This window comes from Plectropomus leopardus, chromosome 20 (genome assembly GCF_026936395.1).
Source record: "Plectropomus leopardus strain MGB_pleo_1.0 chromosome 20, ASM2693639v1, whole genome shotgun sequence".
NCBI classification, from domain to species: domain Eukaryota; kingdom Metazoa; phylum Chordata; class Actinopteri; order Perciformes; family Serranidae; genus Plectropomus; species Plectropomus leopardus.
In genome coordinates this window covers 5,859,991-5,887,750 of record NC_142195.1, presented here as the reverse complement: position 1 = coordinate 5,887,750, position 27,760 = coordinate 5,859,991, and the positions used below count along the sequence as shown (strand labels likewise).

At 39.2% G+C, this 27,760-nt stretch overlaps 1 protein-coding gene across 4 annotated transcripts in view; it reads right to left on the bottom strand.

The window, feature by feature from the left end:
* Positions 1–1,984: 1,984 nt before the first annotated feature.
* The window catches only part of LOC121960109 (electrogenic sodium bicarbonate cotransporter 1-like), a 39,097-nt gene continuing 13,321 nt past the window's right edge, over positions 1,985–27,760 (bottom strand). Inside the window, exons 4-27 of one of the 4 annotated variants that reach the window (XM_088071021.1) lie at positions 24,928–25,060; positions 22,684–22,844; positions 21,553–21,732; positions 21,259–21,354; positions 20,594–20,670; positions 19,075–19,232; positions 18,837–18,924; positions 17,165–17,319; positions 16,487–16,603; positions 15,847–16,021; positions 14,354–14,487; positions 11,962–12,224; positions 11,480–11,532; positions 11,147–11,332; positions 10,737–10,850; positions 9,926–10,087; positions 8,702–8,880; positions 8,209–8,281; positions 7,337–7,405; positions 6,018–6,191; positions 5,770–5,934; positions 5,565–5,658; positions 4,334–4,411; positions 1,985–4,219 (exon numbers count right to left, since the gene is read on the bottom strand). In XM_088071021.1, the coding sequence (XP_087927147.1) occupies positions 4,368–4,411; positions 5,565–5,658; positions 5,770–5,934; positions 6,018–6,191; positions 7,337–7,405; positions 8,209–8,281; positions 8,702–8,880; positions 9,926–10,087; positions 10,737–10,850; positions 11,147–11,332; positions 11,480–11,532; positions 11,962–12,224; positions 14,354–14,487; positions 15,847–16,021; positions 16,487–16,603; positions 17,165–17,319; positions 18,837–18,924; positions 19,075–19,232; positions 20,594–20,670; positions 21,259–21,354; positions 21,553–21,732; positions 22,684–22,844; positions 24,928–25,060 (3,050 nt within the window). In that variant the 3' untranslated portion in view covers positions 1,985–4,219; positions 4,334–4,367. The remainder of the gene's footprint in view (positions 4,220–4,333; positions 4,412–5,564; positions 5,659–5,769; positions 5,935–6,017; positions 6,192–7,336; positions 7,406–8,208; positions 8,282–8,701; positions 8,881–9,925; positions 10,088–10,736; positions 10,851–11,146; positions 11,333–11,479; positions 11,533–11,961; positions 12,225–14,353; positions 14,488–15,846; positions 16,022–16,486; positions 16,604–17,164; positions 17,320–18,836; positions 18,925–19,074; positions 19,233–20,593; positions 20,671–21,258; positions 21,355–21,552; positions 21,733–22,683; positions 22,845–24,927; positions 25,061–27,760) is intronic. The other 3 variants (XM_088071022.1, XM_088071023.1, XM_042509709.2) reach the window with 3 other exon arrangements.

The window sequence follows — 27,760 nt, the reverse complement described above, 5'->3', positions numbered from 1 at the left end:
TATATATATATATATATATATATATATATATATATATATATATATATATATATATATATATATGCAGTATATATATATATGTATAGATAGATATAGATATAGATATAGATACACACACTTTCTTTAGGCAATTTTTTTCTTACTTTTCTTTCTACTTTTTAGATGATTGTTTTATTTAATCATTACATTTATTATTATTATTATTATTATTAAGGTAAATGGTAGTTATTTTCTGGCAATTTTCTTTTTAATCATTTCTTGCTTATTTTTGGGCCTTTTTTTGTTAAGTTGGTCATTGCATTCTTCCCATGTCTTTGAAAAAAATCAAGTCAATTTGCTCCAGGTTCAAAGGGTTAGACACCATACAGAGAAGTCACCAATAGTGTATGCTGTCTATGCATTTGACATTATTTCCCTTTATTTACATGATGCCACTAGCAACACATGATGTTGGATTTATTACACTTGTGAGGGCCGTCTACTGTTGCAGAGTATTGGGACGTTTTCATCAATACCATGAGCTAATGTTAAAGAAAATAACATTGATGTTCTCTTCCACACCAGAGGAGTTAATTATTACACATTTTTTTCCTCTTGGCAATGACAGGAACACGGTCCCTCATGGTAAAGAGCCAATTAGTTTCATTACAGCCGGCCCAAGTCCTGTGATCATGGAAACTATGCAGCCATCCTTTCTTATCTTGTGAGACTGAGCATGACTTAGCTTTTGAATTCAACCCAATTCATCCCCTTAAAAACACACGTGCACTCCACGTGTCCGCACCCACCAACCAGATAGTAAATAGTCCCATCATTATTTTTGGCAGAAAAACACTGTGCAAAACACTGTGTGACCTTAACTTAACGTTTTTAAGTCAACTGTTGTGCATGGGCAGATTATGAAACAATGGGCCCCTGAGCACAGACATGGAGAGGGCCCCACCACCTCTCCTACATGGGAACAAAACACACAGACTTTATAGTTGTTTAGCATGTTTTTCTTGTTTTTTGACTGTAGTTTGAATGTAGTTGTCAGACATATGTCTTTAGATTTGTGTCTCTTTGTTGTCATTTCTGTGTGTCAGTTGTTTTTCCCTCTTTTGTGGTGTTTGTTCGTCTCTTTGTAGCTGTTTTGCATCACTTTGTCATTGATATGCATCTGTCTCTGGTTTTGTCTCTTCATAATAATTTTGTGTCCTTTTGTTGGTGTTTTTGTAGTGTATGTGCATCTCTTTGCAGCTTTGTATCTCTTTGTAGTTATTTTCTTTTAGATGTTTTTTGTCTCTTTTTAGATATTTTGTGACTATTTTCGATCATTTTTGCATCTCTTTGTAGTTTTTTTGTCTCTGTACTTGATTTGGATGTGCAGTCATTTTGTATCTTTTTCTCATTGTAGTCAGGATGCATTGGTCTGTGGTTTTGCATCTCTTTGCAGTTGCTTTGTGTATCTTCAAAGTCACTTTAAGTCTCTGAGTAGTTGTTTGTCCCTTTGTAGACATTTATGTCTTTTTGTACTTATATTTTGACTCTGTTTGTAGTTGCTTTGTGTCTCTTTACAGACATTTAAAGTTTCTTTTTAAGTCATTTTAAGTCTTATTTTAGTTGGTGTTTGTGTGGTCTTTGAGGTCATTCCAAGTCTATTTGTATTTGCTTTGTGTTTCTTTATGGTCATTTTATGTTTCTTTGAAGTCATTTTAAGTCTTTGTAGTCGTTTGCATCATTGTAGACATTTTGTGTCTTTTTGTGGTTGTTTTACCCCTTTTGTAGTGTCTGCGAGTCTCTTTGCAGCTGTTTTACATCTCTTTGTAGTCATTTTGTATCTGTGTGGTCATTTTGAGTCTCTTCCTGGTCAGTACATGTGTGGTATTGATCATACTCTGCGTGTCAGACTTCAAACATCATAGTTTGAAACTCTTAGTCATCTGAAATCCCATCCTTTGGGAGCTGTGTGCTCCAAAGTCTGAAAGAAAAACACAACAACATATTTAAGAATCATCTGGACTGTTTTATTGCTCTCATTCAAAACACTACTCCATAAAAAACACCCCAACATCTGCTTCCTTCTGAGTAACCTATGGTTATTGAGCACATAAGATGCTTGTATAAAATTTGTTGAACATCAAAAATATGACATTTATTGCAGAATCAGAACCAGAGAGACAAAATATACAGAACAAAGAGGAAGACAATGTGGTTATTGAGTTTTGGTTCAAAGCACTGACTGTTAGAAACTCAACAGTCTCGTGCTTCACATCTTGACAGTATGTTGATGTAATTATGAAAGCATTCATTAAAGCCCTTCTTTGCACTGCAAATCCGAAGCAGTGCTGATTGTTAATGTCCTTATATGCATGTCAAATGATTGAGATGTATTACAGTCACATATGCGTTAATTTCCTAAATCAACTGAATCAGGTTAAGTTACAGTGTGTCCTTCAATCAGCAACAGAAGCATGATCAAGTCATTTGAAAAACAGAAAAATGTCAGCCATCAAACTGTCATTAAATGGATTTTAGATAGTAATACATTAAGATAGTGTCAAAGCAAAATGTCAATTTTAAAGTGAAGCTGTTGCACAAACACGGTTTACCCTGTATGCTATAAAGCAGTAATTCCTCCAGGACTGGAAGTCACAACATTGCATTGCCTCACAGTGATTATGTGTCGATTAAAAAAAAACAAAAAAAAAAAAACACACTTTACATGATTAAAAAACAAACAAGAATTTACTCAAAGATTAAAATGTATCACATTAATGCTTTTAAATAGGATCACATCTTAAAAAGGAACAATTTAAATAGGCTTTTAGGGTTCACAGTTGAGTGTGTGAGAACATTACAGGCCACCCCCCCCCAACATCAGTATGTGAAACATTAAAAAAATAATCTTAAATGGTTTTTTTTTTTTTTTTGCTTTGGGGACAAAATTCTAAAATATTATTTTGGTGGAATTACCATTTAAAAACACTGCAAAAATATACATAATCATTTCATTTTGACAAACAGAAAAAAATACAATATCTTAAGAGCAAAAGGGAACTCAAAATGAAGATTCAGATGCAGTGCCGGTTAAAAAAAATATCAGTGTTTGATCACAAATAATTGCACAACAGATGTGCTTAATATAATGCCTGGCATCTACAGAAATATAAGAGGTAGAGCTAAATACAGATATGATACATCTAGATCTCCCTAAAACAGGGAGAAGACGGGTGAGTTGATACAGAGCACTGAAAGAATCGCTTCAATTTTGCACACATGGGGGAAGTTCAATGGTAAAGCCATATTTAAGGTTCAAAGAGCAAAATCATTTGCAGAGTTTAAATATAATAAATATATATAAAAAAAAGAAAATAAAGCGGTATTAGAGTTCCAGTCTGTATGGTGTTAAACCATTTACTTCTTACCACACTGAAACAAACATGGCATTCCTACATGATGTTCTGGATGTGTTTCATTAGACGGATGCTTGATAACTAATTTATATGCCCGTGAATACAAAATTAATGTCCGCTTGTGACAGATGACCTTTTGTAGCCCTTTTTGTCTGCCGCAAGTAAAGGGCAATTTCTTATGTGAATCCCCTTTTCTTGCCGCCACATGCAGTACCTCCACTACAGTATGTTTTAAGATGCCAGTATTTGGAATTTAAACTCTAAAAACCTACTATATTAAAAACAGTACAATCAGAAGAGAGGTTGCATATGTTTGGGATTATTTGAATAAATCTATTTTAAAAAACTGTGGTGATCTATTTCTACAAACCTGAAGTATACTGGACATCTTTTTTGATAAAAAAATATTTAGCTGGACACTATTATAAATTATTAGCGTACACATTCATAAGATATTAATGTCCCATAAGAACTGCATACAGATGATCTTGAGTAGCCCTTTTTGTCTTCTGCAAAAACTCAAGAGGACAAACATATCTTACATCAGCCCTCATTTAAATTCAGTACCACCAAAGTGTTGCAACTTTAAGACAAATACTTCCAGCAATTCTTATTTTAATCCTCACACAGGGAATATTTAAAAAAAATACTGTTATGAAGCAGTATAAAAGAGGATGTTTGGTATTTAATGCTGGTTCTGTATCTTTGGGTAATTCCTTCACAGATCAGTTTCAGAGCCCTTCCTCCAGAAGAAAGTGTTATCGTCAGAGTTCCTGTCTATCCGAATCTGAGGCGAACCTTTTGTGTATTGGCCTCTCTCAAGACTGTAAAGGGGAAGAGATACAGAGTCATTTAAACATGGTGCCAGAACACAGAGTCACACTTTGAGCATTTCCTCTCAGAGAAAACGTGATATGTGGAAGCCAGCTTGTACTCACTCACTCGGCCACTGTGGGAGTTTCAAAGTAGTGCTCAGCACGACGAATGCGGGTTAAGGAAAGTCTTGGATTCATCTCCTGGAAGGGGGAAAGGACATTTAAAAACAATGTACTTCACAAACACTCTGAAATGTTAAATGGTTTAGCAGAGGAGATACAAAGAAAAGAAAGCAAGCACTGCCAAGCTGCTTTTATGGTCATAAAATTAAAGGGATAGTTTGGATTATTTGAATTTACACAGTGTGAGGTTCTTATCCATATACAGTGTATTTCATACAGATGTCTGTTTGCATGCTCCCAGTTTGGAGAAGCAGGCAGGAGTTGACACAAAAACTAAGCAATGTACTGCTGAGGATAGGAGTCAGCAAGAAAACGTATTTTAGCCACCTGAAAAAAAGAGATTCACCTAAATAAAAAAGTCAGCATCAGTTTAAGTGTAAGCTATATTGAGAGTAAGTTCACTGCTTTAGCTTTCCATCAGACAGCCTGTTATGACAGGGAAGACGTTAATGGCTACATTTCCCCATCAATGCTCTTGCTAAAACCACCAGACTCCATTGACAAAAATTTAATTTTAGCTTGCTGAACACAGAAGCTGCTGGTCTGCTGCTGCTTCAGTCAGTTTGTTAGTTTGTGTTATTTTGTGACTTTGGTGAATCCAAACTAACTCTTTGAAACACCAAAGTCACAGAATAACAAACAAACAAAATTACAGTTAAAGGCAGACCAGCAGCTTCTGTGGTCAGCGGTGTGGAGTCTAATGGAAACAGAAAAAAAAAGAGTGATAAAATGGCTGAATTTTCCCATTGAAATTACTGACAGCAAGATAAAGCAGTGAAATATTGTAAATATAGTGACTCTGAAACTGACTTAGAATTCTTTAGATGGTTAAAATACGTTGTTTCGCTGACCCCTCCACAACAGCGCCAGTCTTGATTCTGCTTCTCCAAACTGAGGGCGCGTTGACTGACATCTACTGTGTGCAGTATACTGTCTATGGAGAAGTACCTCATACACTAAATATATCAGTATCCCTTTAAGAACTCGGTGAAAAAAACCTATTCAAACCAGCAGTGTTACAGTCAGAAAATAATTATCTTTTAAGGTGTTAAATTTGTTAGTGCAAGCAAAAAGGTCACAATGAAACAAGAAAAGGTGTGCATGAAGCCTTAAGAAGCCGTGTTGGAGTGGCCCGTGGAGCTGTGGCAAAGCGGCCCTGACTTGTACTCACTATCCTTAGATTTATCACCCAACATGGGCTCCTGCTCCATCATATCCATAGAGATTTTTATACTGGGGATATTGTCTTGGTAAGGGTAGTCAGACTGTGGGAGGATGGAAGGAGAACATTAACACTTATGAAGGACCTACAGGAGACAATCACATGGCAACAACAGATATACAGGCCATTTAAATTGAAAAAATGGTTGACTCACAAATTCAATTTCACTGTCAATGCTTCCCTTCTTCTTGTTTTTCTTTTTCTTCTCATCCTCTTTCTTCTTCTTGTCTTTCTCTGGGATGACGTCATCCAGGTAGCTGAGGTCATGCTGGGAGAACACGTAGTCCATCGCCTTACGAACGGCTACCAACGCCAAGATCTGCAGACAGAGAAACGAGTTTGATTAGCTTTTGTGTCCTGATAAAGTCTACCTCTGTGTAGCTGTTTGCAGCCATTTCTCACCATGACAGGGAAGATGATGGCAGCCACGGTCGACTTGAGGATCCAGAGGAGTGCCAGACACAGGACCTGGATGAAGGTGAAGAGGTGGATGCGTCTCTGGGGGACGTGCCGCAGGTAGATCAGGTCCGGCTGGTGCTTGGCGGGCATCAGGAGCAGCTGCAGGCGGTCCATGAACTGAGACAAGCAGACAGACAAAACAGACATGAGCTCATTGTCTCTTTAGTATTTGGCTGTAACTTAGAGTAAGAAGCATCTACAGACATATTAAGGTTATATTTAACTTGTCTTTAACATTTTAGTGAGCAGTGTAAAGATTAGACACTCAGTAACTACAGTAAGTTAAGTAGTTAATAATCTCAGTAATGCTCTGTTACTTAAACATCTTAGGGGTCAACTTTGCTGCAGTCTTAGCAGAGGGTTAATATAATTTTTGTCTTTGTGCCTCGAAAGGACATACTTCTTTTGGACACGTTAGCTCTACACAGGAGCTGGAAATGTGGGGAGCAGGGGTCAACTGATATTGGTTTTTCAGGGCCGATACCGATAATTAGTAGTTAATGAGACCAATAACCAGGATCTGGAACCTGCTGACTCTTTTGTTGCACTTTTCAATATATTAATTTTATCAGCAATCACTCAAATAGAACACTGATACAGATATTCAGCAAAATGCCAGATATCATCTTAAATAATCTGCTAAATGGTTGACCCCTATTGAGGAGGCATTTAGCCACTGCCAAAAGAGGACAAATACACCTCCTGCTAACTCAATAGTTGTCTTATTTACATACTTTCATATAAGCCAGTATAGCTTTGTACCACACCCTCACATGCACTTTTTATATATAACCATAATTATGATTTGTATTATGTGAAACAAATATAACTAAACTACACTAAGTTGTGTATTTAGAGCTCTCAAAAAGGTTGTGAATAGCTCATCAGGTGTTCAAATGGTCACTTCTGGTGAACACGGTAGACGCAACCCCATTTGATCATAGCATTAACTGCCACTAGTAGCTTTGCTTACATGTCATGTCTTAACTGCCAGCTAACCCCTTTAGCCTGACTTAAATTTGATTAGCATACAACTTTCAGGTAGGATTTGCTCAGAGCTGGAGAGCGTGTGAACAGGAGTGCTGCTGTGGCTGAGCTAATGTTGACTGAGTAAATACAGACACTGAAAAACACAGTGTCTTCTTCTTGTATTTAACTAAGTTATGTAAATCTTTTTAAACGACTATAATGTCATTTATTACATTTTTCAGGTACTTGCTCAACACTTGTAAGCAGTCAGAGAAATGGTCAGACGCACTCACCTGGACACCATTGAGTGACGCCACACCCATGTAGAGGAACACACCATAGAGCACAGGCATGGGGATGAACTGAAGGGCACAGAGGAATACGAGGAAAGTTATGATGAGATAGGCGACAAGGTGTAGCAAAGTCAACTGAGGTTCATTCTAAAGACATGAAAAGTTAAAGTGATGCTAAGTTGTTAGAGCTCGCTCCAAACAGGTTATATCAAGGTTTATTTTTAGCATCATTGGTTGGTTTAAAAATAGTCTGCAAGCAGCTTTTCTAGTAAGAGTGATCTTTTTGTTGACACCAGTGTGATTAGTCACTTGGCTGCCATCAGAGCAGGTTTGGCAACTACTTGCTCAGCATTAGCCATCAGTGGAAAATATCCACTTACCATCAAAAATCTTCCATGTGATCAATATTTAAGCCAGAAGTAGTAAAAGCCAGACAGATGAAAATACATTTAAAACAGCTCAAGTCATAATTTATGCTAAAAAGTTTCCATCTTTCCAAAATCATGTGAGTATAGTGGATGACAAACAAAACAAAATGTATTCACAGGACCAGAAGCTCAATATTCAAAATGTCCACAAGGGGGAGTACAAGCTCAAACAATATCCTATAACTCACTTCACTTTTTTTTTGTTTGGCAGCTTAATGTGGGAATGGAAACTCGAGAAGGCACTCAGCTGCAATTGGAGCTTAAGCCCTTATGAACATGCTTATTTCACATCGAATTACTTCAACTAGGGGAGTTCCTAATCGGATGAATACAAGATTTGAAATTATTTCAAATTTAAGAGGGGTGACAGGAGTTTGTCCTAAAAGAGGCGGACAGTAATCCATATTTCCATGGAAGAATTAAGAAGTTGGAGCGCTGCAGCACCTTGAGGATAGGGGCCATGAAGACAGAGAGTCCCGTCAGAAGGAACACGAAGATACCGGTAACTCTTTGCTCCCTGGATTAGTGGAAGAAAACACAAAATTAAAACATTAACTCTCAAGAGCAAATACATCAGTGGATCTGAAAAACAGTTCATGCAATGTTTCTATAATGACAATTCAATACATTTTCAGATTTATAAGGGAAAATGTGTGTGCAATATTGTCTTTTCCTGTGCATATAAACTTTTTGGAGGGAGTTTACACACAGCATTACAGCCCATTGTTATAAAAACCCTCCCTCCTAGCCACCTGCTAAGAGATTAATTTTCACCTGGGAATCCAAAATCAGTGTAATTAACTACGTGGCACTGTCAAAAGCCAACAACACTCTGGGAAATAGAGAGAGGAGTAGAAACATTTGCTCGGGACCGATAGGTAAGAAACAATTTAATTCTTAAATGTCGCCATTGTGTCTTGCAGCTGTGTCCCTTTACCTGACGCCCAGGAATTTGGGCTGCTCCCCAGGGGCCGACGTCTGAGTCTCCATTTTCAGAGAGTCGATGTGGGCGATGGAGATGACAGTGGCAGCCACGTACCACGGCAGGCCCATGAAAGAGCAGATGATCATCAGGATGGCCACCCAGAACAGGTCCAGGTGATAGCCTGCCCCTTTCTAAGAGGAGACAAAGATCCGAAAGACACTTTGGGAATCTTTCTTGTGATTGAACTCTTGACACAGTGAAGCTAAACTATGGATGGAATATGTATCAAGAGTTAAAGGCTAAGTTTGGTATTTCATAACCCGGACCCTATTTTCTCATGTTTTTGTGTCTAAAGCCCTGTTTCACACAGATCAAGTATTACCTGGGGATATCTGGTAATTTGTAATTATCATGGGGGTCTTCCTTTGATCTCCATCCCATGCGAATCTGTCAAATAGTTATCTAGTAAAAAAGGTTAAAATTCCACCGCAAATTATCCTCCTATATTTTGCCAAACATATAGACTGTGATAATATTAGTCTAGTGAAAATAGAAAATCTCAGGCATTTGGGGTCATATTTTGTTTTTCTGTTTTGGATTTCTGCATCACATGAGGCCCCCCCAGGTAATATCAGTCCTGTGCGAATAGGGATTATGTAAAAATAGAAAGGGTTTAAAAAAAGAAAAAAAAAGTTTCAGTATTAAGTGAGAGCGCTGTAGACGGCAGCAGCAAAACAGGCTGTAATGTAACCACTCCGGGCATGTTCCCACCACCACATTTACTAAAGCATTAAAAATGTTTGTTTTTGCCACTAGCACGCTCATATGATCATTTAAGTTTCTGAAAACCTATGGAAATTATTCCTACAGAGAAAGAACTTTTTGTGAAAGTCTCAGTGGCAAAAACAAGCACTTTCAGTGGAAGCGAAATAAGGATACACAAATGTCCTAAGTGGTAACATTGCAGCCTCTATCACCACTGTTATGTGCAGCACTCTTTCACAGTACAGAACCACATTTAGAAATTGTTGTTCCCATTAGTCTTTGGACACGACATTGTAAGAAAGCAGGGTCCATTTAAAACAAACAAAAAAAACCCATAACTGAACTTATCCTTTAATATTTCTAAAATTCTGGCTCCAGCCCTGTTTTTCTGTTCAGTTTTATATTTAAATTTTTTATACATTTTATTCTAAAATTTTCACAGTGAATAAAACTTTGAAGTGGTGCACCAACCTTGAGTTTGTGCTCTTTCCTGTTGACGATCACAGCAGTGATCTGCTGATCCATAAATATCAGAATGGTGACCAGTAGAGCGGGGAGAGCGGCAGCCAGGTACACCCACCAGGGGTTCCCTCCAAATGGAGGAATAAACCAGCCCCTCAGTGGACTCGTGGGCTGAAATAAGAAGAACCAGACTGTTAAAGAGACCTGGACACCAATATAAAGGAACACCACATAAGTTTATTATCTTTTTTCTGTGTGCACACAGTCCAGATCTCTCCGACATGGATAACATCTCAAACAGAACAGAGGAACAAATACCTAATGCAAAGAGATTACTGCATTACACTTTCAGAGTTTTAACAATGAACAGAGTCTGGAATTACACAGTGCATTATTACAAGACAGAAATCTGTGAATTAAGTCTCTGTGGTCAGACAAAGCTGGCTCTGTACCTGCAGCTATAAGACCGTCTCTGTTCTCACATCACCTATAATCAAGCTGTTATTCGATGCAGCTACCTGCTCCTCTACCCCATCATCCCCTTCCTCCGTGTCGAGGCGGTCTTAACGCCAGCTGAGGAACATTCGAGGTGAGCAACCTCCGAGACTGACTGTGCCTTAGTTTCATGTGTCGCTATTTGGGCAAACTACAAAGAGAGCATTATACTGGGATTCTGCAGAATCTCGGAGGGCTTGTAGCAGAAACATGGATCATTATCAGTGTAATGAGAGGAAAGTGCACCTGGCTGGACACAGTTCAATCAATTCAGAGCCATGATTTCAGACAGGATGAGTTTGTCACTTTAGTGTGTGGTGTGTACCTTGAATTCACTTGGCACTATGAGTTTTGGAGTTTCCACACCAACAAAGGCGTCCACGCCGCAGAACAGCAAAATGGTCAAGATGATCGCAAAGTCACTGATGAGTTTCCTCACCTGGAAGGGAAAAATTCACAGCAGGTTTGACAGCGTTTTTTTTAACTTGTGGCAGTATGAACTACCAGCTCAGGACATTTTCTTTGTTTGAACAACACCCTGTTAAACATGAGCAAATTGGTTTGACGACTTTGACGTTGACAGTTTGAAGTGTTAACTGTTTGGTGACTCCACAGACATCTAATGTCACTGGTTACAGCTTTACTAAACATTAACTGCTTTTGACATTATGAGCAGAGCCAAATTTCTAAATTAAATGATCTGCTACACATCCAACTGTTGGTGCTCTAACTCACGGTGGTGGGGAAGAAGCGGCTCGTCTTGAACTTCTTCAGAGCCATGGAGCAGGTGTAGGTCCCAAAGAACAAGATGATTGACATCAAGGTGATGTCAGGCACAAAGCCACAGGCCTCTCCGACCAGCCGCCCGTTGTACTTTAGACACTGCTGTTTGGACAGGGACGCCCAGGTGGCATTCGCTGGCTGGAGAGACAAAGACAAAGAGGTTCCTTAAACCAATAAGTAGCAATAATTGGACTGAAAAACCCAACTCTGTCTTTGAATTAAGCAACAATTTTAGAAACCTGAATCCATGCTACTAAAGATCACAAAAACAAGAACACTACATACCAGATCTGTACTGTTCGTCCACGCAGAGACATCAAGGAGGTCTGATGAGTTGCCTAGTAAAGACATACAATAAACCAAAATGAGACTTGCAGTTTTAACACTTGCCATTTTGAATCAGGGTCAACATCCCCTCTCAACTCTGCTGAGTCACTCTCAGCACAGAAACTCATAGGGCTGTTGAGAAGGTAAACAGTGGTATCTTACAGGCCAACACGTACTAGAATCATTTATCTCCACTGTAAACACACAAAAATAAGTTGAAAGCTTTGTTGAGCACACAATAGTAACATCAATGCCAAACAGGGCAAAACCAAATACGACTGTTCAGCTTTCACTGTCTGGTATCACTGGGGATACTGATGGCGCCAAACAATGAGGACTTTTAAGGCAAAGGATGGTTCAAGATCGCTGTGTGGTGATATCAGACACTGTCTATGTTACTGGATACAGCTGTGATCGATGTTTACGTCTCCTCTACGCACCAGGCATGCAGACGCAGTCGTAGTGAGTGATGAGGTTGGGATCGTAGTCGGCGTTGATCGGGTTGTGGTGGGCCAGCTTTATCATCTTCTTGAAAGCGTCGTAGATGAAGATGAAGCTGATGAGCGCAGAGAAGCCTTCCTCGGTGAATCGGGTGAAGTACTGCACCAGGAAGCTGGCATCTGTGGCGACCAGCACCAGACAGAATATACCCGACCACAGGCCGATCCACAGCCGGAACTCAAGGTAGTCCAGCCCGTTGTCTCTGAGGAGGAGGACAGATTGGGGCCAGAGGGGTTAAATGTGTACAAGTGTATCCCCACATCTTATTTCCAAGCTAAATCCCCTGAAGAAGTCACGGTTGTTTTTATCACTGCTGTCTAACATGAATTCTGTGAAATTAAGGTTTCCGTAACCCCTTGACGCCTGGATCAACATCAGTTTGCTTGTGCTGCGTTCAGACACGTTTCGCATCTTTAAAACCTGAGAAAATTGTTTTGGAAAACATTTCGAAATGTCCCACAAATTGCAATAAATTTGTAAGTACCTAAAAAAAGTAAAACATAAAAAAGTGGTAAGTGGTAAAGTGTTTTCTTACAGTATGTAAAAGCAGTATGCCCTAGAGCCTTTCAAAATAAAATGTAGAATTTGATGTTGTGAAACACAGAGAACACAGAGTTGTCAGCGGGCTTTTCTCTACATGAAAATAATGCACCTGTAATAACCAACAGCTGTACGCAGGCTAACAGCTGCCACTGACTCAGCAACTGTTGACCGCAGGCATGGAAACATTTGGTGGACACAGACGTTGCAACATTCTTCGCTCACAGTGTAAAATTAAATGAGAGTGAATTATTAATAATGGAACATAATCAGCATGGTGTTTGGTAATGCTAGAAGACTCTCTCTGGGAGAGGAAGGGAGTACAGTGGGAGGAGGAGAAAGAAGAAGTAAGTATTGAAAAATCTTTAATACCAGTATTGTATTGTGCAATGTTAAATCTGCACAATTATTTCTTCTCAGGTGGTTAAAAAGGGGACTGCATACACATTATTAGGTAAAGTTAGATATTCGACTCAAACTTCTCGTCATGTTCTGCTACTTCTGATTCTATATGAGTATGTGTGTGTGTGTGTTTGTGTGTGTGGTCGCCAAGTCAATTGGAACAGGAAGATGACAGCAAAAACACATGGAAAATTAGCTGGCAAGTGTAAATGCCGGCAGATTTACAGTTAATAGAAAAAGTTCCATGGTGAAAATCAACAAAACTTAAAGAAAAGTTGCCAGGTCACCTTAAATATGGATTATCCATTTGTATTTCTTTTGCTTTTATTATTTTTTTATTTGGGGGACACAAATAAAGCATCCCTGTAAACACACAAACAACATCTTTCCTTTGGAGAGACAACAACCTATAAATATCTTCCGAGCTACTGCAGCTGATTTTGAACTCTCTTTCACCCTCGCTAATGTTCCACGATTTCACAGGCTGAAACGAGTTTGATCCTAGGACGTTATGAACATATATATTGGGTTGGGGATAAATAATATATGAAAATAAATAATATACTAATAAATGTGCTATGCTATGACAAAAAAACCCCAAAAACATGCTATGTGATCAAAAAAATAGTTAGCAAATGTAGTTCTGTTATGCTTGACAGCTATGGGTAAATAAAATCAATGAAAAACACTGGACTATCTCTATTTCATTACTTTGAAATGTAATATAAAGTGGAAAACTACAATGTAATATAATTATTATGTGGGTCACATCACTGTCAATTATGATAGTTTTTACAAAGTTATAATAAGATGGCATTAAAAAGTCATTAAAAAGAAATTAAAAGTCAGTATGTCTTTGTAAAATAGCATTAAAATGGCATTTAAAAAGTCATAGCATGTTATAATAAAACATCAGAAAAAAGTCAGACTATGTTTGAATAAAATGGCATTAAAAATGCTTATAAAGTCATAGTATATGACAATAAATTGGCATAAAAAGCTTAAGTATGTATTAATTAAAAAGGCAACGATTGTTAGCATGTTTCCAAAAAATCGCATAAAAAAGTTGTAAAAAGTCTTTGAATGTCATAATAGATGGCATAAAAATTCATAAAGAAATCGGTGTGTGCACTTCTCCTGTGTGTCTTCCAATCATATACCTCTTCCCTAAAATGTCCCTCAGTCTTTAAAACTTTGAGATTCCATGATGTAAGATTTTTGTCACAAAAAGCTCTAAGATAATACATTTAGCAGTTGAGTTTCTAAAAATGTCTTGAGGAAGATGTCACCCCAGACCCTTGGAGGGTTGCAGATTGTGTAGGGTGAAAATGGTGCCTCCACAATGTTGAATAGGTGATTACGGCCCTGGTCTGATCAGTTTCTACTCACTTGCTGAAGCTGAAAAGCAGTCTTTCAAAGACGAGCACGGGGCCTGTGCTGCTGAGAATCGTCAGGGGCTGACCGGAGAGCAGACAGAACACTGTTCCTGTGAGTGCCGTACCCAGGAAACTTTCCAGCACTCCCTGCACACATGGAAAAACAAAACGACTTCACACACAGCTCATGGAACATGTTAGGCCCAGAAAATACACAGAGGAGACAAGACCTGGACATTTATACGTTTAGCATGACTCCATGTGAACTATCCTGGAAAGAAATTGTTCAACAGAGACATTGTTTATTGCTTATTTCCATTTTTCTTCTCCAACTCTTTCTGAGCCCTGGAACAGCAATACCAGAATTCTGCTTACTCAGCTGGAAGCTTTGTTTTCCCTATACACATCACACAGCTGCGAGGCTGGCCAATCAGGACAGGCCTGTTTCATTTCCAGTCGTGTCACTTGTTTAGACTCGGGGCATGTCACAAGCCTAATGCCATACAGACGCTGTAGATAGATGAGGAACTGACATCGTGGCTCTATTTCTGAAAGCTGCGCTGAATGAGGTCGGCTGAGGGCAGGGATTCCCTCTGCTGTGCTCAGAGTGCAGGAGGGGCGGATTGAGGAGGTGGTGGTGTAGGGGGAGGAGGAGGGGTCATTGGAAATGCAGCCATGACGAGGCTGTGGTGGCTGAGTAATCTGGATCTGTGGTTATTTACAGCCCGGGCAAATCCGCCAGGCCGCTGCTCTGCAGGTCTTCTAGGATGCACCTCGTTGCCAGGAGAGTGCGGTCAAAGCCGGGGACAACCCCACACACTCAGCGATCAGGGCCCCGGGATGGCTGCAGCAGCGTTTGACATTATTATTACACAATTATACAACTTTTCCATGTGCAGTCCTCTTAACAGCAGGTTCAACAGATGGATGCAGTATGAGCCTCTGAGCTCCAAATGAGCATGGCTTATCAGCTGAAGTCAACTCTTTTTTGACGTTCACTAGTTTGTGACTTAACACAACGACTCACGTCATCTTGAAACAGATCCAAGCTCATTCAATTAACCCTTTAACACCTGGATCCACATCAGTATTTTTGTATTGCATTCAGATGGTATTCTCCAGCATTTAAACCTCTAAAACCTGAGCAGTTTGGTTGGATTTCTTCCAAAAAAACGAAAAGAAAAACCCAACAAAATGAGCAACTTGACAAGAAATTCTGCAAACTGCAAAAAATGTGTAAAGGTGACAAGCAAATTAGTTATAATAAATAACAGCTTACAGCTTTTTCAAGTGCCCATATTTAGTTCGGAGTTCGTCTTTTAGGCACCGAGTTAAACTTTGTCAGCAGCTATAACACAACTTGGCCGGTTCAAAGTTAACAGGGGATTTGTTTTGTCTGCAGTCAGCTTTGAATGTGCATCACGATCTGGAGACATAAACCTCACTCATTGTACATATAAAACTATAATAAAAAGTGATTATGATTAAAAAATGATTGGTGATTACCTGCATGTTTTCTGTGGCATCACCGAGTAAGCCTCCGAATGTGATCGCATTGGTAACTGTGCCTAGGTAGATGAACAAGATGGCCGACAGAGCCTGGATATGTAGAGCATCATAGAAGTCACTGGCAAAAAATGGCAGCTTCCGCTTGATGTCCAGAACTAGACCTCCACAAAACCTTGAATACAGAACCATTCGAATGAGTACACACACACTGTTTCATGGCATGACTTTCACTTCAGTTATAAGTGACACGTGAGGTGCATAAAGTGGAAAATTAGATTACTTTGGAACTATTAGTCAAAAGTTTTCAAAGAAAGAAAAACATATTCCACATTAATGAAAACATAGTTATCTAACAGTAAGCATTATTTTTCATGTGTGGAATATTTCCTCGTTGGAAAATTACTGGAGGACGAAAAAAAACATAAATGACAGAAATTTATGATCTTTTACTTCACGTTGCATATCTTCACCAAAAACAATCACATCCATCAAGATTAGAATCAGTCTGATAACACTCATCTATAAGGTGCATGTTGGTACCCATTAGTATAAACATCATAACAAGGCTGCACTGTGATTATGATTTGCTCTCCTGTATCTGCACCAATTTCATGTAAGGAAATTAAATCTCACTTACTTTCTGGTCCACTGAAGCTCCTCTCCGACCTCGTGTCCTCCTCCCCCTCCATGTCCCGCATCATGAGGAGTGTCGCCATTCATCTGAGGCGGCTCTAATCCAGTGTACATGTTCTTCCTTTAACAGAGGAGACAAACAGTCATTTTTCACACGCCTTCAAGCATTCTGTCTGTCAGTTCATCCAAACAAAAAAATATCAGGGGGGAGAGTTACCGGAGGCCCCACGATGCAATGTTATTACGATACTTAAGTCACGATACATTACTGCGATTTTAATATTGCATATTGTTATCTATTACCTTTTTTCTACTGCAAATTATTTCCCAAAGACAAACTTTGTAGACACTTGTCTTATCTTATCAAGCTTTTAGTCTGCAAACTATATAAACAGCTTATTCTAAGGTAACAAAAACGCAATCATTCTAAGTTTCAGTTGATAATACACCAATGAAAGCATTATTATAAATATTAGGTTCAAATTTTGCCATAATATCCTCCTAAATCCTTCATACTGGACTTTTAAACTCTTGCTATAATTGTTATTTTTTTGCAGGGGAAAAAGTTGATAAGACTTTTTCCAAGGTGTCAAATATGTGTTCATGTTGCACATTAGATTTATAAAAGATTAAGTGCAGTGACTTCATTCGTTTGGATTAGATGGTGTGGATTAGAGCGGACCTCTTGTCTGAGGAGGGCAGAGACTTGGGAGGCTCTATCCTGATGTCAGGGTCCCACTCTCCGGGGGGCAGGACGATGACCTCATCCAAGAACTCCTCAATGCCAGCCAGCAGGTCCTGCCTGTCCTTCGCTTTATAGGCAATATCATGGAACACCTGGCAGCAAAAACACAACCAAACTATTGGTCATCAATAACATAACAACATGTCCTTCAATTGTCCGTACAGAGAAAAAACACAGAACGTACAAATGGCTCATTGAACACTGCCAACTTGCTTTTTGATCATTCACACAGAGGGGAGTGTGTCACTGAAATCATTGCAACCAACGTCACCAACACAATATTGACCCCAACCAAGAGTTTTCTAAACTCTTTCACAATCTACACAAATAATGTGTTATTATCTGAGTGCAGCATGGGCCGCAGGGACAAGCAGGTAAAGTACTACAAGGCTGATGACTGAAAAAAACACAAACATCTGATAAACCTGTGACACTGCTTGTCGCGCAGGAGAGCTTAGAGGGTAAAGTTTAACTTGAGGAAATCCTGGAAAAACATGTCCCATCCTGCCGTGTTGACATGGTGAGATATGCTGGGAAGAGCCGGGGCCTGTGGGAATTTGTGGACAAGGTGCTCTCAGGGCTAAAAACGTCATGAGCTGACAACACAGTCAGGAGATACACACTGAACATTTTGGAAAAGCCAGTGTAATATGTTCTGTTTGTCTTACTGTGTTGCATTTATGCTCACAAGAAAACAAATTGGTCTCCGTAACCTCAACTCACGGCTTAACAACTGAGCTGTAAGTTGTTGACTGCCAACGGGGCCCGGCAGGCAAACTGCTGTGATGATTAATAAAGCAATATCTAGAGAGCTGAGAGATTTGGCAAGAGGACAAGTCCTGCAGGTGGTGTAGTCATACTTTTCCTCTGGAAATATCTAAAAAACTACTGAATGCATTGTCATGACATTAGGTTCAGACATTCATCTTCCCTACAATTCTAATATTTCTGGTGATCCCTTAACTTTTAGTTTAGCACCATTATGGTGACGAAATTTAAAATTTTTGCAAGACCTGGGTTTATGACCTGAAAACTTCAGATAATCCCATCTGCCTCAGCTGTACTTTTATGTTTGGTGGTGATTAGTTAAAGGTAGCATGCTAAGATGCAAAACTGTAACTTTAACTAGTAACTAGTAACTTTCCTCTAACCTGTAGTGCTATTTATCAAACTATATTGTTGGAGATATTGGCTGTAGAGCATTCAGCTCAAAAAGCACTGCTTTGGTACATTACTGCCTGTAGACTGGGTGGTGAGGTAAGAATGACTTTCTTTCATTTGTAGCAACTTCTAAAACCTTAATGTGGTTCTCATGATGCCATTATCTCAGGTTCACAACCAATCAGGACTTAATTAGTCCAATCAGAGCTTAGAGAGGATGAGATCGGTTTGCGCTTGAGCAGTGAGGATCGATTTAGTGTTCTGCATCAGCCATGCTGGTTTACAGTTTAAAACAAAACTCATTCACTGTTGTTGTAAAACTTGAAGAAGGGAATGAGAACAGAGAGCACATGACTTTTGATTTAATAACCAAACATAACCAACCTCTCGAGAGCAAATGTAAATAACAGTGAATGTAAATTATCAGATTAGTATAGTAATAATGTACCTCATCTGACATCAGGGTGGCAATGGCTCTTCCAATTTCATGATAGGACTTGGCTTTACCTTTGGGCCCCAGCAGGACAAAGAGAAATCTAAGAAAATAAGATGTTAGGGAACATTTCACAAAGTCAGATTCTGAAGTAGCAGATTTTTATCAAAGTCACATCTAACTATATTTAAACAATAAACCTAAGTGACAGTAATTATTTTTCAGTTAATGGTGCGGCTGTTGCATGTTCTACCTTGTGGGCACGGGAACCTCAGTCAGAGCGCCCAGCATGACGGCCTGCTGCAGACGAACAAACGCCACAAAGGGAGTTTCCAGGAAGTCTACCTCTCCAACCAGCACATTTGATGCCTCTGCATCCCGGGGCAGTTTCTTCATGAACTTATTCTTCAGCTGTTGGGACAGAAAGAGCAGAGTCAAGGAGGAAAAGGTGAAACCAGATAATTAAAGTAATACATCACTCCCCCAAATGATCATTTGTGTATCAGTTACTCAACCTGTGTTATGTTGAATTTGTGCATGAAACTTCACGGTGAACAATTAATTAAAAAACTGAGAAAATTCTCTATGAACTGAAATCATCGGCGTCCAAGTTTCAGAAAAATCTATTAAAAAATCTGTTTGCAAACTTTCACACAAGTTGTGCTCGTCATTTTTTTCAGTGGAATGCTTAGAAATTCCCACACTGATGGCAATGGATTTGAACTAAAAGCTAAACTTATCAGCTCTCATCAAACTCAGACTCAGACTCCATATACAAAAACAGTAATTTCACTTCGCTGAACATGAGTGTTGCTGGTCAACAGCTGCTTCAATCAAGTTTATTTATTTGCGGTATTGCATGACTTTGTGAATCTTTGAAAAACACTTCAGTCCCACACACTTTTAGATTCTTCGTTCATTGTGGGGGTGTGCACAAAAAACAAAGTTTACTGCACATATCCAATCTAACACAGAGTGAAAAACAGATACACAAATGGTCACTTGGAAGTTTTAAAACGTCAGGCAACATTTTAACAACGAATGCAAGTTAGTTGTTACAAGATAGAGACATGAAAAGATCAGCCCCACACAGACTGCCTTTCTTTGTTACATGCAGTGTGATGTGACAGATGTGACATTTTGAAATTAATGTGGTGATTAAAATGTGGTTGTAACACAACGGGGACTGACGTGGTGTTTTTACTGGTACAGGTAGTGCCTGCCCTTTCCTTGAATTATGTTGCCGAGCAGCAGCTTGACTTTATGCCACCTAATAAACACACTTTACTACACAAGTTGTCGATCAAAGAAAAAAAAAACACACACAGTTGCAAGGAGATGATTAACAAAGTCCTTGGTGTTGTGTCAAAGGCTCGAACATTTTGACACATCCACACTTTCATTAACTGTGTAATTCCAGCTGTTACAGTTTAACCACTTCTGTGAGTTTTTCTCTGTGTGCTGTGCATCTGCAGACCACACAGCCAACTTACAGTTGGCTTACAGTTGGCTACTCGATCATGAGTCATGACAGTGAGGGAAACTTCATGTGCAGACAACAGAAACTCACAGGACAAAGATGGGAGACAGTGAGCTTTTGTTGTGAGCACAGAGCAAAAGGGGTCATATCCATCAGTGTTTGAGGCTCACAGACTCGTGCGCACACACAGCCCAACACATGACCCTGCATAGTGCTGCTTTGTGAATGGAGATCTTAAGTATCATCTATTCTGAGGTTGCATAATAGCTGCATATCTCTATGCACAGATTACCTGATCCTTCTCTGGTTTGTCAGAGAAGTCGCTCAGGCTGTTGGAGGTGAGGTTTCTGTGGGCGGTAGTTGGGCTACCTGCAGAGGGGGGAGACACTGTTAGGATGATAGAGGCTGCAGAGCTTCAAATGAGACATTTCTGGCAGAGCAGGGAGATGAGTCCCAGAAAAAGAAAGGCCCCAGGAAAGAACATGAAGAGAGCCAGAAAACTCAGGAGCTAGCTAAATGTGGTGAGGCTTAAGCTTTAGGACTAATGCCAGATGGTCATTCATTTCTCCAGAGAGAGGAGAGCTGGGATCTGTGGCCGTCTTAGGTGCACTGCCTCTGCACGTCAGCAGAAACATGCAACGATTAGCAAATGAGTGAGAATGTAAACTTTGGAACTTAATACGGTCCATTAACTAACAACATTAGAGAAGAGTCTACGACATTTTAGCTTTCTGTTACCAGATAAATATTTAGTTAAGTACATTTTAATGAGTGAAGCAACTCTATCTTATATACTGGCTTGCTGAAGTCTGTGAATAAACACACATCCAGATTATTATTATTTTTTTTAAACAATAGACCTGAGGAGAGTTCAACTATGAATCTCTCTGCTGGTGGTTTTACATGGGAGCATGTTCAAACTGCTGCTTTCAGTAGGAGTGCTGTGACCTCACTTACAGAGGTATCCCATGCTGGAGCTCCTTGTGACCTCACATGGTTCCACTGGGTCTTGTGGGTTTAAACAAGGCACAGGGTGCTCAAGGGGGCTGCGCGCTTTAACACGGCAGATGCGGATGGTGAGAGACAGACAGCACAAACCCAAAAAGAAGGAAAAAGAATGTTGGGAAGGAAAACAAAGGAAGGAAAAAGATTAGGAAAAGAAATATGTGTAAGACAGAAATAAGACACCAGATGAGAATAAAGGTGGAATTGTCTGGGTGAAGAGGGGTTAAAAAGGTGGTTTTGCATTACCATTCTCCTGGTTTGTGAACAGCCTACTTGCACTGGAAACACTCTTGCCAATGTCAGCAAGGGAACGCAAGTTTGACTTCTTGGTCTGGTGGCGATGTTTCCTTAGCAGCGTGTAAACGACCTTCTCCTTCAGGTCAGCTTTCAGCTGGCCGGACTCGATCTGGCTGTCAGTGATCAACTCTGTAAGTGGGACATATTGAAGATCAATATTAAGTCACCAGGAGGTTCTTTAGAAACTTTAAAGAGGACCTACTATGCTTTTCAATATTTTGTGTCTTAATAATGTTACAACAGTGAATGCCCATAATAAATGTTACCCACATTTCAAATAATAAGATAAATCTATGTAAAAGCATAAATCGCAGACTTCTGACAGTTCCACATACTCTGTTGCCAACACTTTTTCTACTCTGGCTATAGTGTAACATCATAGTGTGTTACATTTTTTACATGGTCATCTGCTCCAGGCACACTACTACAAGTGTTTACATTATGTAGCCTGCATTGCTACATGTAGCTAAATGTAGCTACATGCTAAAATCAGGAAAATTTGTAAACTTATCTGCCAATGTTGTTGATTTCTCCTTGACAACTTGTGTTTTGAGGAAAAGTGCTGCTGTTCTCCATTACAGTCATTTTCAGGTTGCAAATACACTGCTGCATGTAGCTGCATGATAATATCAGGGATAAATGAATCTTGGTTGCCGATGTTGTAAATTTCTCTCAGATTTCCGATCATCCTCTGGATCATGTCTGGTTGTGTGTAGAAACATTTTGTTCTTTCATGGTAGAAAGTGCTGTTACTCTCACTTACAGTCAGTTTCCTTCTGCAAGTACACTGCTAATGTACATGTAGCTAAAGTCAGGGAAACTTGTACATTTGGTTGCTGATATTGTCATTTCCTCTATGATTTCAGATCATATTCCTGCTGGAAAGTGTCCAGCTGTGTTTAGAAGCTTTTACTCGTGATTTTCCACAATAAAAGGCTGGGCTTCAATAGACAGGTACTACAGCAGAGGAAGTGTTTTTTGACCATTTAAGCATGTTCGAGTAAGCTTAACACAAGTATGAACCTGAAAATGAGCACAATAGCTCCTCTTTAAGGGTGTGCTGGTATTCTGGTCACTTACCAACGACCTGCGGCAGCGTGGAGGCCTCCAGGTCCAGCATAATGGTGCCCTTCTCGATGCATGTTTTGAGCTCCATCAAGCTGTGTAAGGACAGCGTGGCCACATGAGGTTTACTCCAGCGCTCGCCACCCTTCTCCACCTTCTCCTCAAACTTGATCCATCTAGACAAAAGACAAAAAAGACAGAAGAGAGAAAGTTGAGATGTATTAACAGTATTGGGGTTTGACTGCCATTTTGCCAGTAAACGTGTTTATAAAAAAGCCACAGTGTGCATAATCATCTTTAATTTTTCTCTCTTTCAAACAGGCTCCTAAATGAAAGGTCACTGCACAATACAAATAAAAGTGCGTAACAGTGGCTTTGTAAGGGTATGAGCAAATATGGGCAACGAACAAAAGGAGACAAGATGGGTTCTCTTTTCTTTACAAAACAACGCCACAGTGTTTTGAATCGGTCACAGTTCACGAGGCAAGGATAGGGGATGCAGGACGGCGGAGAAATAAAAAATAAATCACTAGATGTGAGAAAAAATGCACAGCATAGGCGACAGACAGCCTTTTGTGGTCTAAATGTGAGAAACGAGACTTTGTTACTACCATGCATCAGCTTAGCCTCCAAAGGTAAGACTCAGGACAAGGATTCTTTTTAATAATAATGCCTCACATGTCACCACTACAAAAGAGCCATTCTCCTGAGGCCTGAGGATGGGGTTTCCTCAGGGGATAGAGTATCCCTCTGGCTTTGGTCCACATGCCTGTGACCGCACCGTCTTACTAAGAAAGGAGGCTGGCCATGGACGACCTCAAGGAGTTAATTCATCTTCTTGTAACACAGACTTTCCCTTCCTAGAAACACATAACTGTGGCTTTATCCAATTTGTTAGCCTATCTGTGGCACAACTATACAATCCCCCAGATCCAGATGACCCTTTCACAAACATGACATTTGACTTTTTCAAGTGCAATCAGTCTACGTTGATTTGGTGCGGGTTGCCGAGTTTTGGAGCCATCTGACAGTAGAGATTTCTGTCTTCTGGCCAACATAACGGAGGTCGTTCATACAGAAAGTGAATGTTTTAATAGGGTTCGGAAGAAATAAGTGTGAACTTCTTCCTACTGCTTTTCAAACATCATATTTAAATTTAAGTGGTTTGAGTATTTGTTTATTAAGATAAATGTAAAGGTTTTACATCAGCCTTCTTTTTTGTCATTTTGTTTTTGTTCACAGCAGTTGGCCATAAGGCTTGTATGCTTTTATTTGTGTTTTGTTTGCTTTGTTTTTTTCACAGTTCGAAATAGAGATTTATTCATTCTTTCAATCATAGACATTAAAAAATACATTTGACACACACAACAAAAATGTCTCTTTGCAGAAATCATGACCTGGTTACTGAAGACAATGCACAGACCTTGTTGTGAATAGTTTCACATAGTAACTATTTTCTTTATGCCGAGCTACACCTGCCAACCGTATTACTGCGCAGAAGAAGGTGCGCATCTTCTGCTAGCTCACCTAGCACCACTGAGCTTGCTAACACTACAGTTCTGCCAAGGAGAACACCATTAATGTTTATATGTCTTACTGTCACGAGCAAGAGCCTCTCATCCACGAGTGGATGCATGCCTCTTTCTGCTAATAGGGTTGGCAGATGTTGTGCAGTAGATAGACAATAGTTCCGACATGAAACTGCTCACAACAAGGTCTGTGGATTATATCTCAAGGAGCCGGGTCATGATTTCTGAAAAGAGACATTGCTGTTGAGTTTTTTACAAGTAGTTTTCTGGCGCTTTGAGTACCACAAGCCATCTAGTTCCATTATATTGGAGAGAAGGCAGACACTTCTACAGCCGATATCTCTAACACTCAGCAACTCACACCAAAACAATCTAGACTGATAAATAGCACTACAGGAATATGTATTTTTGATTCTGGCATGAACTGTCCCTTTAAGTCTTGCTCTGACTGTGGAAGTTTCAGCCTTTTCCTGCTCTCACGGAGCAGGTACTACAGACCTCAATCAGATAAGAGCAGACTGGGAGTTCACTGGTGTAGGGCCTATTTCCCTACACACACAAAACACGATTATTCATAAGTGACTGTGTTCCGCTGACTGCACCGGGATTGTGAAGCAGGAAATTTTTGACTACACTGCCCATGGCTGTTAATGTAAAAGGGGTGGGAGAAGGGAGGGGGGTTGACAGATCGCGTGCCTGGGTTAAAAAGACATTCAGCTCAGTGACTCACCTGGCTGTCTCCTTCCACTCCATCTCCTGCCCGTCCACAGCCAGGAGCTCGTCCAGCTCGGTGAAGAGCTGAGGAGGCGGGGGACCATCGTCTTCCTCTCCCAGGATAAACCTGATCCTCTCAGCTGGACAAACTGTTGGGAAAAAGAGGAAAGCTAAAGGACCACTAAAAGTCTCATTGTGTCTGGCTGTGCATCAATGAACCGGAGCTAAGAAATAGGTTGGTTACTATGTAACTGCATGTAATAAGTTACACATCTTAAATAGCTGTTCATGAAGTCGTGCGACAATGTAAACACTCCCTGAGTACCTAAATGCTTTGTCAAAATCAAACACAACAGGTGAACACAAGGCATTTCCCCCATACCTGAGGCTGTTTGCAAAAACTGAGCAGAAGAAATTTAATCTGGCTTTATGTTCATATAAAAGTTTGATTTCATCTTCTCTGCAAATGAGTACCTGGAAATCAAATACTCACACAGTAGATGCCAACAGCTGAGTTATAATGAATTTTATAGTCTCAAGGAATGATACAAGGCCACAGCCATGAAGTCAACATTGGGGGGGATCAAACTGCCAGTGGGGGCTGAAGTATTGAAGGACCCAGAATCTTAAAATCTGGAAATTAGTTAGCATTTTAGCATTCCCGGTTCCCTCAATTTGAAGTCAAAAGTTTTTTTTTCAATAATTTTTGGTTAGAATCCTACAATAAGGTATGTTGTTAACATAAACTTAATAAATTTTCATGTTTTGTTGTGTGACATAGAACACACCAGTAAATACCCCACTGGTGAAGTTAAAAGCTTTTGTGTGTCTTAAAAGCGGTTAATTGAGACTATAGAACATCATCACTCTGAACATAGCTTTAAAGTGTCACTGTGGTGGCGACATGAAGTCATGTGACCATAGTGTAGTGTGTTTATAGCCTAACGGTAGCTTTTCACTTCTGGCAATTGCGTTTAGGCTGCAAAATTCCAAAAAGTGGTGTTTGTTTGTGAAGATTTTCTTGCTGACAAAACATAAAAATCCTGAACATTTGTTTGCCACAGAGTTTAGTGTCTGCAGTAATTTCAAGGGAAAATTCTGTAGGCTTTTTGACAAAGAACCAAGGTTATATGTTATATGTGTTATTTTTAGTACAGTGTTGAAATAACTTCCCAATCAACAGCTGAACATTAACAAATCCTAACTTTACACAGAGCTAGTGAGTAAATATGCTCAGAACGTAAGGGCTGTTAGCTACCTAACAGACAGAATATATGCTCATTAGTCAGCGCTCAGACAGAAATTTTGCCTAACATTGCTTAGAAGATCACAAAATTATCATTTTCCTAACATACTTTCAAAATAGACAGTGATAAAGCTTACTTAACACTCATATTACATTGTTGTCTTCCACTAATATATTTGAAAGTAGCTTCTGCTGGTGTACGGCAACACCACTTGGACAAACTACACGCAGAGCTGCAGTAATACTGGAACCAGTAGTGATAATTATATATTCAAATATAATGACAATTTGTACATTTATTTATGATTACAGTTGCTAATGATCATTTCTAATTAATTTGGTGGCACTTAGTTGTCTGTTACAATTTTTTTTAATTTATAATTTTATCTGTATGTTAGGTAGAGGAGCCATTTGAGCATATGTAAATGTTTTAAGTGTTATTATAATTTCAGCCTTGGAATGATACAATCAACAGTGAACCATTAATGAAAACAGAGGTCCATGGAAGTCATGTTATGCTTAAATATAAATATATTAACTGTTAGACCTCCAAATAACTGCAAGGGGGTTGAATAATCTGAGTGAAAAGTCTGCAAATCAAAAAGTGGAGCTTTGTTTTGCAAAACAAAAAAAAACAAAAAACAAAGACAGAGAAGTATAAAAAGAAACTTTGGGCATCTTTACATGTGTTCTGTTTCTGGCAATATTGGCTTTTTATCTGCAGGGAAAAACCAGCCTCACTTTAGACAGTGAGAGATGTCTCATGACCTGCTTGAACCCATGAGAACAAAAAGCACAAGTAGTTAAACTAGAAGTCAAGACTCGAACACACCCTTATGAGGAAAAACTTTTATTTCCTTCTGAGAGAGGTGTGCCAAGATCTGTGTCGGAACAAAACTAACTTGTTAACATTAATCACTTACAGTAAATGCTCATCCTTGTCTTTGGGAATGATAAATAAGTAACTATGTTTAACACTTTCTTCTTTTGTGCAACTTTTTAATCATTTTTTAATCATTTTTTTGTGGTACTTTTATCTATTTTACCAATTAAATGTATTATTTATTTATTTATCTTATCTTTTGACTGTGTATCACTTTGAATGTTATTTTTATATGATAAGGTGCTATACAAATAAACTTCCTTACCTATTTGGAAATTTTAATAAGGAAGCTTTGAACTCAGGACTACCCGATAAACTTCCAATGATACACCATTAAGGAGAGCACCAGTGTTTTCTATGCCATAAATAATTCTGATTTGATTTATTCCAAACATGTAAAAAAGAAACTAGAGAAAGTACAATACAACCAAGCAAACAGACAAAAAATGTAATATTTAAGGACAATGAAAAAAAATAAAGCAAAAGAAATTGACTTGGTTTACATATTTGAAAAGGAGTGAGAAGATAATGGTTTATGTTTGGACATTGTATTAATTCCACATTAAAACTGTTCCATAGCTTCACTCCACAGACTGATATTCAAAAACTTTTTCTGGTGGTATGAACACTAAGTTTTAATTTTAAATTTTACCCTTAAATTGTCAACCCCCTCTCGATCAATTAACAATTTTTGAATATTCCCTAGTAGTAGGTTATTTT